The 17,575-nt window shown below is 44.6% G+C and overlaps 1 protein-coding gene across 1 annotated transcript in view; it reads left to right on the top strand.

Annotated features, from left to right (window-relative positions):
• tubgcp4 (tubulin gamma complex component 4) overlaps positions 1 to 4,548 on the top strand; it is a 59,118-nt gene extending 54,570 nt beyond the window's left edge. The window contains exons 17-18 of the mRNA XM_073025555.1: positions 2,465 to 2,604; positions 3,725 to 4,548. Of these exons, the coding sequence (XP_072881656.1) occupies positions 2,465 to 2,604; positions 3,725 to 3,737 (153 nt within the window). The 3' untranslated portion in view covers positions 3,738 to 4,548. The remainder of the gene's footprint in view (positions 1 to 2,464; positions 2,605 to 3,724) is intronic.
• Positions 4,549 to 17,575: the final 13,027 nt, after the last annotated feature.

The raw sequence follows: 17,575 nt of genomic DNA on the forward strand, positions 1-17,575 counted from the left end.
CTCGGACTTAAGGGCTTTCTTCTTCTTCTTCATTAATGGATTCCAGTTGCCCTGATACTTTTGCTTCAGAACCGCATTGCCCTGGTGAAACTTTTCACCGTGCTTGTCACTGACTGACAGCACCAAGATTTGCAGGGAAGAAGTCTAAATGGGAATGCAGAAAATTAATCTTTAGTGACATGTTGCACTTCATGATTTTGTGTGCTAGAAGCATGTTGTCAACCAACTGCATGGAGTTTGGTGCTCTGTAGTTGCCAAGAAAATTTTCAACAACATTCTTGAATGGCTTCTGTGCAATTTTCTCTGGTCCCGTCTGGAAGTTCTTTGAATTGCCTGTCATTGATGACCTGTTTGATTTGTGGACCAACAAAAATGCCTTCCTTAATCTTGGCATCAGTTATTCTGACTTGAATTATGAATTGAAATAACAAATTGAGGCAATTTTTTTTGAAAAATGGTGTGTGATAAGGAAATTTCATGGTGATTTTCATAATCAGCTGCCCAAAATCCATAAGATACACCCAAATGTATTCAGAAAGCAAAACCTTTACTGCCCAGTGTAATTAGATGCCAACAATGTAAAACTATCTCCAGGGTGGACTGACCAAGTAACTACATTTTTGGTATTGCTTATGAATTTTTACATTCTGTACTTTGTTTCTATAAAACGAAGAACTATGGTTGCCTCTTAAAGGTTTGTTTAGCTTCATCCCAGCCTTTGAAGAGATGTGATCCAAAGATCCTCCAGTACTATTTGATTCTATGACCCTTTAGTTAAAGTAAAAACGATCTTTACTTTCATTCATTTTTCATTCTCCTTTGCATGCTCGCTTTCCATCAGTCTCTCAAGGAGGTAAACAGAATTACAACTAGATTATTGAATAACACTTTAAGATCTAGAGTCATTAAGGTATATAGTATAGAAATGGCCCTTTGACCTGTTGAATCCACCTATTTACATTATTCCTCTATCAATCTCATTTTTCATTATTAATTCTTCATAACTCTTCCTATGATAAATCAGATTTTAAGGCTTATCATAGCACAGAGTCTGCCCTGCTGAAAGTGTACAATGACCTACTCCTCGCTATCGACTCCGATGACTCTGCCATTCTAATTCTTCTTGACCTCACGGCAGCGTTCGATACTGTGGATCACACCATTTTAATAGACTGTCTCCAAAATGGGGTTGGTGTTGATGGCACTGCCTTGAACTGGTATATATCCTACCTCAAAAATAGAAGCTTCTCTGTCAACATAGGCAAATTTTCCTCTTCCCCAGCTAGTCTCTCCTGCGGGGTTCCATCCTAGGTCCCATTCTTTCTTTCTCTCTCTCTCTCTCCCTCTCCCTCTCCCCCCCTCTCTCTCTCTCCCCCCTCTCTCTCTCCCCCTCTCTCTCCCTCTCTCCCTCTCTCCCTCTCTCCCTCCCTCTCCCTCCCTCTCTCCCTCTCCCTCCCTCTCTCTCCCTCTCTCTCTATCCCTCTCTCTCTATCCCTCTCTCCCTCCCTCTCTCTCTCTCTATATATATATTATCTGAAGTTGTCCTATTTGGCCCCCCGGACTCCATCAAAGTGATTACCAACAGTCTTGGTAACCTGTCACCCTTGTCAAACCCCACTGACAAGCAAGTATATACAGTAGTCAAAGCCAGTTACCTCGAGAAAGTCATCCATGCTCTTATATCCTCCCGCTTGGACTACTCCAACTCCCTGTATACTGGGATTAGTCAGTCATCCCTGTCCCGTCCGTAACTGGTCCAGAATGCCACAGCCAGGCTCCTGACAGGTGCCCAGAAGAGGTACCATATTACTTCTATCCTGGCCTGCCTCTACTGGCTGCCAGTATGGCTCAGAATTGATTTTAAGATTCTCCTGTATGTTTATAAAGCATTCTCTTTAAACTATAGAGACTGCTCTGTGTGTGTGTGTGTGTGTGTGAAAAATCCCAGGAGATCAGTAGTTTCTGAGGTACTCAAACCACCCTGTCTGGCACGAACCACCATTCCATTGTCAATGTCACTTAGATCTCATTTCTTCCCCTTACTGATGCTTGGACAGAACAACAACTGAACCTCTTGACCATGTCCGTGTGCTTTTATGTATTGAGTTGCTGCCACATGATTGACTGATTAGATACTTGCATTACCAAGCAGGTGTACAGGGACACCTAATAAAATCACCGCTGAGTTTATAAACCTACCTGTCTATGCAATGTGGGAGGGATCTAGAGTACCTGGGGGAGGCCCATGCAGTGACAGGGAGAACATACAAACTCCAAAGTCAGTATTGAAGTGGGGGCACTGCTATTGGGAAGCAGCAGCTCGTGAACTGAGCCACTGTGCTGTCGTCTGTCACCTCTGCAACTCATTGTTAGCTTTCACTAACAGACAGGCCTTCTATTCCCGGGCACAATGATCCATCTGTTGACCAAGGCTGATTTTCTCATTGTTTTGGATGCTCTTTAGGGTTTCAGTCGGCAGTCATCCCTCCTCTTCAAGATCCTGTCAAGCGTTCGCAATCATCAGATCAACTCTGACCTGGCCCAGCTGCTCCTACGACTGGACTACAACAAGTACTACACACATTCTGGAGGCACGTTAGGAAGGTGAGAGTGGGCAGTGGCAAGTGTTAAGTCTAACTATGCTTCTTATCACATTGTACACCTCTACCAAGTCACATCTCATCCCCCCTTGCTCCAAAGAGAAAAGCCCTAGATTGCTCAGCCTTTACTCATGAGACATGCTGATAACTGCGCCATCTAGTGGAGCCTGCACTGGAGCTATATGTATGAAAAAATGGCCTGATGTAGGGCCTCAGCTGATATGTCAACCAGCACTTCACCTCCACAGTTGCTGGTCAACCTGTTGAGTTCTTTCATCAGTACGTTGTTGTTTTTGCTCCAAATTCCAGCATCTGCAGTCTCTGGTGAAGCGCAGAGTCAGCTGATTCCACACAGCCCACCAGGGGAGGGAGGGAGCGAGCTTAGACCCTGCAAGGAGAATTAGTCTAAATGCCTGATGTAGGAGCTGCATGGATGTGCATACACACTTGAGCTTTTATCAAGAGTGAGCAGATAAAATAACACTGCCTGTTACATATTGATACTTGCTAGATAATTGATATTAGTAGAGCATTATTCTAAGGTATCCTTAGAATGAAATGTGGACTTTTGGATAGACTTAGAACTAAACACTGAATCCTGATAAAACCCACCTTCCTCCTCACTTGATCACACCTATTACCTGTCCATTTGTACTCCTTCCCATTCTTCCCCCTTCCTTTCTAGTCCTGATGAAGAGTCTTGTCCCGAAATGCCGACTTCCCATCTGTAGGTGCAGTATGACCTGTTGAGTTCAGCCGGCATTTAGTGTGTATTGCTCAACATTTTCAGCATCTGTAGAATCTCTTGTGTCTATAAAAATGTAAGTATTACCTTGTGCAACATGTCTCACTGTGCTCATGTAACTACTATCAATTTATGAAATGGGTCCTGTGAGTCACTGTCAAAGTAACCAGAAGCAGGAATTTACAGTAGTTTCTCCTTCTTATTCTGGTTTCTACTATTTTCCTTTCCAGTCCTGAATAAAGGTCTCTGCCAAAATGTTGTCAATTTATTCCCTTCCATAAATGTTGATCTGCTGAGTTCCTCCAACATTTAAAGATTTCTAACATCTGCAGAATCTCTTGTGTTTAACCTTTTAACAAAGCCTTTATTTCTTTTTCAGTTTTAGCATCTGACCTGTCTTGGGTCCACTGGTTGCTCACCTTCACCGGACTCTGGTGTTGTTGACCCATCTGCGGTTCAAGGTTGCATGTGTGACCCTGCCAGCTATATCCGTCCCTCCTGCATCCATCCTTGGGAAAGCAACTGTATGAAGCCTTCGCAGAGAGCTTGGGATCGCACTGCAGTCTGGGCTTATTTTCAGTCTACCAGGGAAGAGTTTCACGAATGATTTGTTGACCTGTCACCTGATTCCACTCTCCTTGACACATTAAATTAATTCAGGGTAAGAGTTATGGTTCCCTGAAGTTCTACAAACTCCCGGCACAGTCTGAACACTCTCTGTTCCCTGCCCTGGCTCCTACTATCATCTGACCACCAAACCTCAAAGGAGGGGCACTGACTGGTGGGATATGAAAGGTTCAGGGTGATTACAACAATGACAAAGATCAATTCATACCAGAGTAATGGACTCCTTTAAGACCTGCTATTGGATAGGCAGATGTTCAAGAAAAAATTGCTTTTGAAAGTTCAGGTGCTTTTCCCAAAACTAGTCCAAAAGCCACAATTAACTGGGGATGTCCTTCCCTGCCTTAGGTCTGGGTTTAGCAATGTCAGTACCTTGTGGTGCTTCAAGCAGTCTCAAGTTTAAATTTAATTCTCTTTCAACAATAATGCACATGTATATAGCTAAATGAAACATTGATCCTCTAGATTCCAATCAGTATTATATCCTCTGTGCGTACCAAAAGAATGAAACTGTTTTTCATTCTTTTACCCCTCATCCCAATTTTATTAGTGGAACTCAATAAAATGAAACCCATGCTGCTCTGTGTATGTCTTTGTTAAACAGGTCAGTACACAAACAGTCTGTTTTTATCACTGGTACAGACTAATCCCATTTCAATTACTGTAAGGGAAGGGCCTTGTATAGTTCAGCACCTCCATCTCCCTTCTCCATCTGTCTCTCTCTTTCCCCTCCCTCATTTCCTCTGCCAAGCTCTGAACACTTCCACAGAAGGAAGAGTTGCAGGCAGAAATCCTGTTTTGTTGTATTTTCTGGAAGCTCATCTTATGAATTAACAAACTTCAAAGTAAATTTAATTTTATTATCAAAATGCATATTTGTCATCATATCCAAACCCTGGAATTCATTTGCTTGTGGGCACGTTCAGGAAATCTATAGAATAGTTATGGTTATAGTTACCGGATCAATTAAAGATCAGCCAGACTGCAGAAGACAACAATCTGTGCAAATGCAAAGATAAATAAATAGCAATAAATAACAAGAACATGAGATAAAAAGTCCTTAAACAGAGATCTTTGGTTGTAGGAACATTTCAATGATAGGGCAAGTGAGTGTAGTTATCCCCTTTCATTCAAAAGCCTAATGGTTGAGGGGCAGTAACTGTTCTTGAACCTGGTGGTGTGAGTCCTGAGGCTCTTGTACCTTCTACCTGCTGGCAGCAGCAAGAAGAGAACATGAGCTGGGTGATGGAGATTTCTGATAATGGATTCTATCTTCTTACGACAGTATTTCATGTAAATGTGTTCAATGTTTGGGAAGGTTGTACTAAGCCAATTCCATCACCTTTTGTAAAGTTTATCCATTCAAAGGCATTATGCTCTCCATTACACATCTATAGAAGTTTGTCTTAAGTTTTAGATGTTATGCTGAATCTCCGCAGACTTATAAGGAAGTAGAGGCACTGCCGTGCTGAGTTCCTGCTGCAGAACACCCTGAAGGTTAACTTGCAGGTTGAGTCGGTGGTGAGGAAGGCAAATGCCATGTTAACATTCATTTCAAGAGGTCTAGAATACAAGAACAAGGATGTGATACTGAGGTTTTATAAGGCACTGGTGAGGCCTCACCTTGAGTATTGTGAACAGTTTTGGACCCCTCATCTTAGAAAAGATGTGCTGGCATTGGAGAGAGTCCAGAGGAGGTTCAGAAGGATGATTCCAGGAATGTAAGGGTTATTATATGAGGAATGTTTGATGGCTCTGGGTCTGTACCTACTGGAATTCAGAAGGATGAGGAGGGATCTCATCGAAAACTTTCGAATGTTGAAAGGCCTAGACATGGTAGATGTGGAAAGGATGTTTCCCATGGTGGGAGAGTCTAGGACAAGAGGGCTCAGCCTCAGGATAGAGGAGCTCCCTTTCAAAACAGAGATTCGGAGAAATTTCTTTAGCCAAAGGGTGGTGAATTTGTGGAATTTGTTGCCACGTGCAGCTGTGGAGGCCAGCTGTAAAGCAGAGATTGATAAGTTCTTGATTGGACATGACATCAATGAATGGGATTTCCCTTCCTGCAAGATTGATGCTGCCCTCGTCTTCATCCCCTCCATTTCCTGAGCATTCACACTCATCCCATCTTCCAGCCACCTTAAGAGTGTTGAATTCCTCTTGACCTTAAACATGAGCCTCTGCATCCAATACATTATTCTACTCAACTTTCACCATCTACAAAGGGATCCTACCACCAAATCTATTCTTACCTCCCTCACTCTATACTTTCTGCGGGGATTATTCCTCCATTATTTCCTTGTCCATTCGTCCCACTCCACTACTGAGCAACACTACTATGTAGTAGTATCTAGTGTCGTCCACAGAGATTTCTTGCAGCATGAATTGGGCTTTGGCTTCTACAAATCAAGTGATGGCATTTAGCTTCAAAACCTCAGTTTCACAGTGACTGCATTGGCTGATAAATTCAATAACATTGGAATCATCCTAGAGCGTCGGGGTGACAAATGTAGGTTTTTGTAAATAAGACGGCAGAAGTGTTTTAAGTTTAAAGGAAACTGTAGCAACTCACTTTATTGTGAACCAAACACAGAACCTAAAACGTGGTGACAAACTTCACGTCATTACATCACCATGACAGCACAGCCTCTTAAAGTGAACCCCAACTCAATATCAGCAGTTGTGAATTATGCATGCTTCCACCCCTTACGTTACTCCACAGCCTTGGTACCTGACTGTGAAGCGATCTGGTGTGTAGTTCGTCTTCTCCCTGCTTCATGTGGTAGGGCATTCTTCTCAACCACTTCTGGGGCTTCTTGGGAGCCTCCAGCCAGATGTGATGGGGAGGGGGACACAGTGTGTGTCGGATAGGAAAATCACCTCTGTCTCCATAGAGGTGAGGGGTCACACAGCAGCATGTACCTGACACTCAGAGCTGTCATCAAAGATCAGATTGTCCTGGCCCAAGTCGCAGGTGATGGTTCCCAAGTAGTATTAGACATTCTATGACCACTTGGCCACCTGAGTAGAACTGCGAAGCTGCTGCCCTGGGTAGGGAATCAACAAAGCACAAGTTCTGCAGGGATTGATCTCGGTGGAGCTCGATCAGGGTAGTCAAGAGACTGTCACCTTGTTGGCGGGGGGCCACATGGCGATGTGGGTGCATTGCTGGAGATGTCATCTTACTGATGGTGTAGGATGAGGATCGTCTCTCTGGTTTACCACCTCATTAACTCTTAGAGACTCTCCTGTGCAGTTGTCTGGTATCCAGGTAGGTGAAGAACCTGTAGGTAGTCAACTCCAACAGCCAAAATACATTCATTTCCCACCAGTCGTGCTGGGACCTGAGAGAAAACAAGAAAAGAAGAGTTTACGAGACAAGCTGTCAGTCTCCACCAGGACTGTAATGGTGAGGAAGCAGATTCACTCAACATCTGACCCCAGGAGTGTGATGGGACAGTGTAGAGGGAATGTCACTCTGTGTCTGACTCCAGCAGCATGTGATGGAACCGTGTGGAGGGAGATTCACTATATGTCTGGCTTGAGCTGTCCAAACACCAGGTGTTGATGAAACACAGCTGAGGTAGTTCAGAACAGTAGACCTGAGACTGAGGGAGTGAGGTGGGATGAATGACAGGGACAGCCCACAGCCCACCACCAACCCATGAACCCTGTCACTCAGCAAAATGGCCCCCACATAAGCTTGCTATGCACGGCTCTACCCGTAGGCATGAAGAATTCCCAGGAGTTGAACACTCCCATTTTGCCCCCACCCCAGTCCTGCTTATGTGCTGCAACCATCCTGCACCCACAGCTGCTCTGATAAAGGCCTTCAAGAAGAAGGAACTGATGTTGGCCAGGTTTCTGAGGTCAGAGAGCCAGTAACCTGGACAGGGAGATCTCGTTCTCGTACTCCTGACTTTCCAGAAAACAAAACAAAGCAAGACAGCCCACTGACGTTGGGGTCCCATTCATTTGCTCCCTGCTTCATGTGGTAGAACATGCTTCTCAAACACATCTAAGCTTCCCAGGTGCCTCCTACCTGGTGTTCACAATGTGTGTTGGACAGGACATTCACTTCTGTCTCCACAGGAATGGCGTCACATGGCAGGATGTTCTTGCGAGTCACCTCACACTTGTAGCTGGCATCAAAGATTCTCTCGTACCAGCTCACGGGTAATGGTGCCCAAGTAAGAGTAGATATTGGACAATGACTTGGCTACCATGAGAAACTCTGCAAGGCTGCTGCCCTGGGAGTGAGGCAGCTTGGGTCAGGAGTGGACGGGTTCTGCAGGGGGTTGACCTCAGTGAGGCCCAAGCAGGGTGGTGACAGTGCCACCGCCTTGTCAGCTGGATGGCAATGTAGGTGTACTGCTCCTGCTCTGGGGACATGTCGCTGGAGACATCCTTCCGCTGATGGCGTACAGAGTGCATCATCTCCCTGGTTTACTCTGAAGGACTCTCCTGTGTCAATGTCTTGTATCCAGGAAGGTGAAGATCTTGGAGACGGTTGACTCCAACAGCCAAAACACGCTTATTTCCCACTGGACCTTCTGGGACCTGAGGGTAACCAAGACAGGGAGAGTTTAGGAGACGAGCTGTCTGTTTCCACCAGAATCTTAACAGTGCAGCAACAGCCCCAGTGAATGAAGTTACAGGCTGTCGATGCCAGTTGCAGTTTGTGTGCCCACGTGCATGATGGTGAGACCCAGTGATGCCTGTCCCTGGCCCTGGTCTGCCCACTTGCTCTCCATCTGCTGGTGCTGGGGTATCCAATATCTCCATCCTGTCCTTCAAATCTAGAGCAACACACACAAACTGCTGGTGGACATCTGCAGCTCAGATGGTATCTATGGAGGGGGATTAACAGTAAACACATATACAAAGATTCGCCTTTCCAAACAATATAAAAATGTCTACAGTAAATTCTGATATAATTGAATTCAAAATACACTTATTTCCCACTGGATCTGCTGGGACCTGAGAACAAACAAGACTGGAAGTGTTTAAGAGACAAGCTGTCAGTCTCTGCCAGGGCTGTAATGGTGTGGAGGGAGGTTCACTCAATGACTGTGATGGGACAGTGTAGAAGGAGTTTCACTCTGTCTGACCCTGGGAGCATATGATGGAATGGTGTGGAGGGAGCTTTACTCTGTGCCTGACCCAAGCTGTCCAAGTATCAGACAGACAGACATACTTTATTGATCCCAAGGGAAATTGGGTTTCATTACAGTTGCACCAACCAAGAATAGTGTAGAAATATAGCAATATAAAACCATAAATAATTAAATAATAATAAGTAAATAATGCCAAGTAGAAATTAGTCCAGGACCAGCCTATTGGCTCAGGGTGTCTGACACTCCTAGGGAGGAGTTGTAAAGTTTGATGGGCACAGGCAGTAATGACTTCCTATGATGTTCAGTGTTGCATCTTGGTGGAATGAGTCTCTGGTTGAATGTACTCCTGTGCCTAACCAGTACATTATGGAGTGGATGGGAGACATTGTCCAAGATGGCATGCAACTTGGACAGCATCCTCTTTTCAGACACCACCGTCAGAGAGTCCAGTTCCACCCCCACAACATCACTGGCCTTACGAATGAGTTTGTTGATTCTGTTGGTGTTCGCTACCCTCAGTCTGCTGCCCCAGCACACAACAGCAAACATGATAGCACTGGCCACCACAGCCTCGTAGAACATCCTCAGCATCGTCCAGCAGATGTTAAAGGACCTCAGTCTCCTCAGGAAACAGAGACGGCTCTGACCCTTCTTGTAGACAGCCTCAGTGTTCTTTGACCAGTCCAGTTTATTGTCAATTCGTATCCCCAGGTATTTGTAATCCTCCACCATGTCCACACTGACCCCTTGGATGGAAACGGGTCACCGGTGCCTTAGCCCTGCTCAGGTCCACCACCAGCTCCTTAGTCTTTTTCACATTAAGCTGCAGATGATTCTGCTCACACCATGTGACAAAGTTTCCCACCATAGCCCTGTACTCAGCCTCATCTCCCTTGCTGATACATCCAACTATGGCAGAGTCATCAGAAAACTTCTGAAGATGGCAAGACTCTGTGCAGTAGTTGAAGTCTGAGGTGTAGATGGTGAAGAGAAAGGGAGACAGGACAGTCCCCTATGGAGCCCCAGTGCTGCTGACCACTCTGTCTGACACACAGTGTTGCGAGTGCATGTGCTGTGGTCTGCCAGTCAGGTAATCAATAATCCATGACACCAGGGAAGCATCCACCTGCATCACTGTCAGCTTCTCACCCAGCAGAGCAGGGCGGATGGTGTTGAACGCACTGGAGAAGTCAAAAAACATGACCCTCACAGTGCTCACCGGCTTGTCCAGGTGGGCGTAGACACGGTTCAGCAGGTAGACAATGACATCCTCAACTCCTAGTTGGGGCTGGTAGGTGAACTGGAGGGGGTCTAAGTGTGGCCTAACCATAGGCCGAAGCTGCTCTAGAACAAGTCTGTCCAGGGTCTTCATGATGTGGGAGGTCAATGCCACCGGTCTGTAGTCATTGAAGCCACTGGGGCGCGGCATCTTTGGTACAGGGACGAAGCAGGACGTCTTCCACAGCATAGGAACCCTCAGGAGACTCAGGTTCAGGTTGAAGACATGGTGAAGTACTCCACACAGCTGGGGGGCACAGGCTTTGAGCACCCTGGGGCTGACACCATCCGGGCCTGCAGCCTTGCTTGGGTATTGATCAGGTATTGATGAAGCACATGTGCAGAAGTTTGGTGTGGTAGCTCTGAGAGTGAAAGGAAGGGAATGAATGATGGGGGATGCCCAGAGCCCACCATTGACACATGGATTCTGATGCTGAGAAAAACTGGCTCCCATCTCAGTTTCTGCGAGCCTCTGCCCACATGCACGACAAATTCCTGGGGGTCAGCACTTGCAATTTTGCCCATGTGCTGCAAGCATCCTGGGCCCCACACCGCTGCTGTGCGCCAACGTGATGCTGCTGCTCACTCCGCTAGAGATGCACAACAAACTGGAGACTTTCAAGAAGGAGCTGATGTTGGCCATGTCTCCCGTGGTCAGGGGGCCAGTAGCCTGGGATGGTGAGATATTATCGTACTGCTGCTGAATTTTGGGCACCAGCGCTTTGCTGTCCTGAAATCAAATCAAAACAAAACAGGACAACTCACTGACATTGGATACATTTATGAAGATAAAGCTTAGCTTTATTTGCAAACTCCTGCTTCAGAAAAATAATCTACTTCTGTCTTGGACAATTGTAGACCCAACATCACACCTCAGACTGTGTGGATCAGACGGCCCAAAGCCTGCCAGATAGCAGAGTGGCAAAGATTTGATGAGGACGTAGATCTTGTGTTGGGTACAGTGGCCAAAGGTGGTGTGGAGAGGAGATTGCAGATAATGGCAACAGTGATCATAACTCTGGCAGCAGAAAGGTTTGGTACTGAGGAAGAGAAGCAGGCCAAACAGCCATATGTTAGAAACCACAGAGCCAACAAAATCCACAACATCCGGAAAGAACTCAAGGAGCTCAAGCAGCAACATAAATTGGCAAACCAAGAGGAAAGGGCACCACTGGAAGAACGTGTGATGCTGAGGAAAAGGCTCATAACTCTGAGAAGAGGGGAGCAACATCGGGGGCACAGGAGAGAAAGAGCACAGAAAGGATCTGCGTTTATCAGTAACCCATTTCAGTTCACCAAACAGCTGCTGTGTCAGAAGAGAAGCGGAAAGCTGTCCTGCACAAAGGAACAGATGGACCACCATCTTCGAAGCACCTTCAGTAACCCGGACAGAGAAGTTGAAATGGGAGACTGTGATGCCCTCATCGCCCCTGCAGAACCAACAGAGGCTTTTGACCTTCGAGAGCTTCCCTTCAAGGAGGTTCGGCAAGAAAGCCAGAGCTGGCTGAGCGCCTGGTCCGAGTGGCACCACCTACAAACGCTGCCCTCAGATTCTCCGGCGGCTGTGGAGAATCCTCAAGGTCGTCTGGAAGAGAGGCAAAGGTCCCCAGCAATGGAAGTATGCAAATGGAGTTTGGATTCCAAAAGAAGAAAACTCCAAGAACATCAGCCAGTCAAAGAGGGGAAAGGCCAACAGAGCACCAGAAAGCAACCAGGTTGCTCTTCACTGTGCAGGACTGGAAGCTAAAAGCAGACCTGGGAAAACAACTGCAGTTCCCTCCCCACATCACAGAGACTACATCGCAGCCCGACATTGTGTTGTGGTCCGACTCATCAAAGCATGTTCTTATGCTTGAGCTTACCGTGTTGTGGGAAGAACACATGGAGGAGGCCTACGAGCGGAAAAGAGCCAAGTATGAGGATCTGAAGAACAGTGTTGGCCCGTGGAGGTCAGGTGTCGTGGCTTTGCAGGCCAGTCGCTCTGCAAAGTATACACTGCACTTGGAATCACAGGAGGGAGAAGAAGGAGAGCCATTTCTACCACCACAGATGCAGCAGAGAAAGTGTCTAGATGGTTCTGGATAAAGAGGGCAGATCCGTGGGTTGCTGCTAGGGCATAGGCCGGGGTCTGATCAACCCCGGTCGGGTCGCCTGGGCAAGGGTGTATGATGTTGAAAGACTTGAAACACCTGATGACCCCGGGTAACATTACTGATGATATGCCCTAGCTTAGCATCATGCAGATGTTTCTGTAAGAACCAACCTTCCTCTTCTAAGTAAAATTTTAGAAAAAGTAATTTTTTGACAATTAAGTGATTACTTGAATAAGAACTCTATTCTTAATATCTGTCAGACAGGTTTTAGATTCAATCATGGTGCAGAAACTATTACTTAAAGTAGTTAATGACTTAGGGCATAATGCCAATGCAGGTAACATATCAGTTCTCATTCTCTTAGATCTGAGTGCAGCATTTGATACCATAGATCACAGCATTCTTATAAACCACCTTTGTCTGTCTGGTACTGCCTTAAGCTGGTTTCGATCTTGTATACATGGATGAAAATTCTTTGTTAGCTTGGTAATTGTGTGTCCAAAATCCATGATATTGTGTTAGGTGTGTTGCAAGGATCAATTCTTGGCCCATTGTTGTTCTCACTGTACATGCTCCTATTAGATCAAACAATTTCAAACCACAAGGTGAATTACCACAGCTATGCAGATATCTATTACATCAGAGGACCCTGAGGCTCTGAACCCTCTGGTCCAATGTCTTATTAGCATTACAGAATGGATGAGTTCAAAGTTCCTTGAACTAAATAAGGAAAAAACAGAAACTTTGGTTATTGGTAGCAATCTTAGAAATAAACTTGATCATCTGGCCTTACAAATTAAACCTGGCATGAGGAATATAGGCATTATTGCATTATTATTAACTCTGAGCTCTTTTAAGGAACATTGCTAGAGTTTGATTTTCTTTTAACATCCCAGGATGCAGAAAAATGGATGTTTTAGCTGATTAGTCTATTATAATGCACTCTTTTCATACTGGTTTGTTCAGTGTTCCTAGAGCCAAGAATATAAGAACCTGTAACATGACCTTTTGCACCAAAAATCTTGAATACTCTACTGACTGAGATATGCCAGGCTAGTACTGTGGAACATTTCAAAACACTTCTAAAAACCTACTTTTTAATTTGGCCTACTTCTAAGATTACTTCTTGCTTGCTGATATTGATTATGCTGTAATTGTATAATTTGCTATATTAATTACATTTTATTCTATATAATGTTTGTCTTTACGATTTTTAATTTTGTCTCATATTTTATGACTATATTGATTTATCTTTACAATCTATGTAAATCACTTTGAACTTGGATTTTAATGTATAAAAGGTGGTATATAAATACAGTTAGTATTTGGGACCCTTTTCATCAATGGACAGTGGAAATAGGATCTTTGAGTAATTTGAAAGTGAACATGAAAGGTTACCAGGGGTGGAATTGGCATACAAGTGTTAATAGGAAAATGAGTGTGTTAAAAAATGCATTTAAATGTTTGAATTATTTTCAGAGTTTTGAGGTGTGAAATACCATAAATGGCATGCAGCGTAGTCGATAAGACATAGGAGCAGAATTAGGCCATTCAGCCCATTGAGTCTGCTCTGCCGTTTCATTATGGCTGATCCCAGATCCCATCAACCTCAGACACCTGCCATCTCGCCATATCCTTTGATGCCCTGACCGATCAGGAAACGATCAACTTCCACCTTAAATATACGCACGGACTTGGCCTCCACTGCAGTTCGTGTCAGAGCATTCCACAGATTCACTACTCTTTGGTTAAAAAAGATTCCTCCTTACCTCTGTTCTATAGGGTCACCCCTCAATTTTGAAGCTGTGCCCTCTAGTTCTGGATACACCCACCATGGGAAACATCCTCTCCACATCCACACTATCTAGTCCTTTCAACATTCAGTAGGTGTCAATAAAATCCCCCTGCCCGCCATATTCTTCTAAATTCCAGTGAGTACAGGCCAAAAGCTGCCAAATGCTTCTCATATATTAACCCCTTCATTCCCAGAAACATAGAAAATAGGTGCAGGAGTAGGCCATTCTGCCCTTCAAGCCTGCACCACCATTCAGTATGATCATGGCTGATCATCCAACTCAGAACCCTGTACCTGCTTTCTCTCCATACCCCCTGATCCCTTTAGCCACAAGGGCCATATCTAACTCCCTCTTAAATATAGCCAATGAACCAGTCTCAACTGTTTCCTGTGGCAGAGAATTCCACAGATTCACCACTCCCTGTGTGAAAAAGTTTTTCCTCATCTCGGTCCTAAAAGGCTTCCCCTTTATCCTTAAACTGTGGCCCCTCGTTCTGGACTTACCCAACATCGGGAACAATCTTCCTGCATCTAGCCTGTCCAATCCCTTTAGAATTTTATATGTTTCAATAATCATCATTGTGAACCTCCTCTGGACTTTCTCCAATGACAATACATCCTTTTTGAGATATGGGGCCCAAAACTGTTGACAGTACTCTGTGCAGTCTGACTAGTTAGTGTCTTATAAAGGCTTGGCATTATTTCTTTGCACTTATATTCTATTCCACTTGAAAGAAATGCCAACATTACATTTGCCTTCTTTATTACAGACTCTACCTGTAAATTAACCTTCTGGGAGTCTTGCACCAGGACTCCTAAGTCCGTCTGCACCTCTGATATTTGAACCTTCTCCCCAGTTAGAAAATAGTCCACGCTATTGTTCATTTTACCAAAATGCATTATCATACATTTTCCAACATTGTATTCCATCTGCCACATTTTTGCCCATTCTTCCAATTTGTTTAAGTCCTGCTGCAATCGCAATGCTTCCTCAGCACTACCTACCCCTCCACCTATCTTTGTATCATCCACAGACTTTGCCACAAAGCCATCAATTCCATTTTCTAAATCATTGACAAACAATATGAAAAGCAGTAGTCCCAATACTGACCCCTGAGGAACATCACTAGTCAATGCAGCCACAAACTTAAGCCATCTCTGCTCTGCTGTCATCCCTATCAGTATCCTTCTCCAGTCCACCTGGGAAGCTCCTCCCTCATGCCACTGTAATTCCCTTTATCCCATTAGGATACTGATACATGTAAATTAGGCTTCTCCCTCTTAAACTGCATTGTGAATTCAATCATATTATGATCACTGCCTGCTAAGGGTTCCTTTACGTTATGATCCCTAATAAGATCTGAGTTATTAAAAATAAACAATCTCAGATGGCCTCTCCCTGAGCAGGTTCAAGCACAAGCTGCTCTAAAGAACCATCTCATAGGCATTCAACAAATTCCTTCTCTTGCAATCCAACACCAACCTGATTTTCCCAATCCCCTGGAATATTGAAGTCCCCTGTTGCAATTGTGTCATTACCCTTATTACATGACTTTTCCAGCTCCCCTTGCAATCTCAACGCCACATTTTGGCTACTATTTGGAAACCTATATATGATTCCCATAATTTTTTTTTCACCCTTGCAATTTCTTAACTCCACCTACAAAGATTCAAAATTCTCTGAATATTGATCCTGCTCGGATTCAAGTGCAACCCGTCACTTTTGTACAGATCCCAACTGCCCCAGAAAAGGTCCCAGTGATCCGGAAATCTGAATCCCTGCCCCCCACCCTCGCTCTAATTCTTCAGCCACGCATTTATCTGCCACCTCATTCTATTCCTGTCCTCACTGTCATGTGGCTCAGGCAGTAATCCTGAGATTACCACCCTTGAGGTCCTGCTTCTCAGCTTCCTTCCTAACTCCCTGTCTTTTTTTTCTCAGGACCTCGTCCCTTTTTCTTCCTTTGTCGTTGATACCGACATATAGCACGACTTCTGGCTACTCACCCTCCCTTATCAGGATATCGCCGACGCGTCCAGAAATATCTTGGACCCTGGAACCTGGTATGCAAATGAGCATCCGTGTTTCCTTTTTGCGTGCACAGAATCACCTATCTGGCCCCCTGAATATAGAGTCCCTTATAACTGCTGCTGTCCTCTTCAGTTCCCTACCCTGAGTTACAGGGCCAGACTCAGTGTCAGAGAGACAGCTGCTTGAACTTCACCAGGTGGGTCATCCCCCACCCACCACCACCAGTACTCAAAATGGAGTACTTATTGTTGAGGAGGACAGGCACAGAGGTGCTCTCCACTATCTGATGTTTCCCCCCTTCCCTCTCCCTGTTATCTGTCTCCTGTAGCCTTGGGGTGACTACCTCTCTCTAGTTTCTGTCTATCACTGCCTAACTTTCCCTAACAAGCCGAAGGTCATCGAACTACAGCTCTAGTTCCCTTAAAGACTGCTGATGCTGTCACACAGTCCTTCAAACAGAAATCTTTGCACATTCCAGGTGTCTAATTAGGATGTGGCATGAATGAGAGTTCAATAAAAGATGTCGGGACTTTTGAGGAGTAGGGTATAGAATCCCTTTGACAGTGATAGAGCACAGCACTTGCACTTAACCGCATGAAACTTGAAATAGCTAAAGCAGTACTAGCAGAGACCAGGTCAGTACAGACACCAAACCGTATCCAAAACTGTGACACGTGCTAAAGACACTTGATGTTTTAAGGGCTTTCTGGCTTCTCCAAGGGGCAAGATACAATTGTCCTTTCAATTTCCTCCCTCTGGGAGTCCTGTTCATGTTTTCATTTCAATTGAAATTCTTGCATCATTAAAGTTGTTCCCTGTGGAAATCAGTAACCAAATAATCTAGTTCATATTAGAGTATCGGGGAAGTAATTTACATGGCATTTCTTAGTTGCAGACAATGTGTTAAATGTTGACAGTTGTGCTTAAGTATATTAATATGCAGTAGATGGATATACTCCATTGTTCCATAGTTAACCAGCACACTACGATCAAATTTATGAATCTTTCATTAATTAAAAGCCTCAAAACCTTGAAGGATGGACAAAGAGGACGGTAGCGTCTTGTTAAACAAAAATAATGCACGTGGTCAGTTGCACATTTTGATTAAATAAATATGAAACAATTATACCCAGAACTAGAAATGGAGTGGTCAGGTTACTCTAGATGCTGGAGAAATGTATAATGCAGATTGGTTTAAAACAGACTAGGAATATAGAATAAAATTACGACAAAAATGGGATGCTGCGAGCTAACTAAAAAGGAGTCCTGATGAAGGGTCTTGGCCTGAAAC

The sequence above is a fragment of the Hemitrygon akajei genome, chromosome 21 (genome assembly GCF_048418815.1).
Source record: "Hemitrygon akajei chromosome 21, sHemAka1.3, whole genome shotgun sequence".
Taxonomy (NCBI): Eukaryota; Metazoa; Chordata; class Chondrichthyes; order Myliobatiformes; family Dasyatidae; genus Hemitrygon; species Hemitrygon akajei.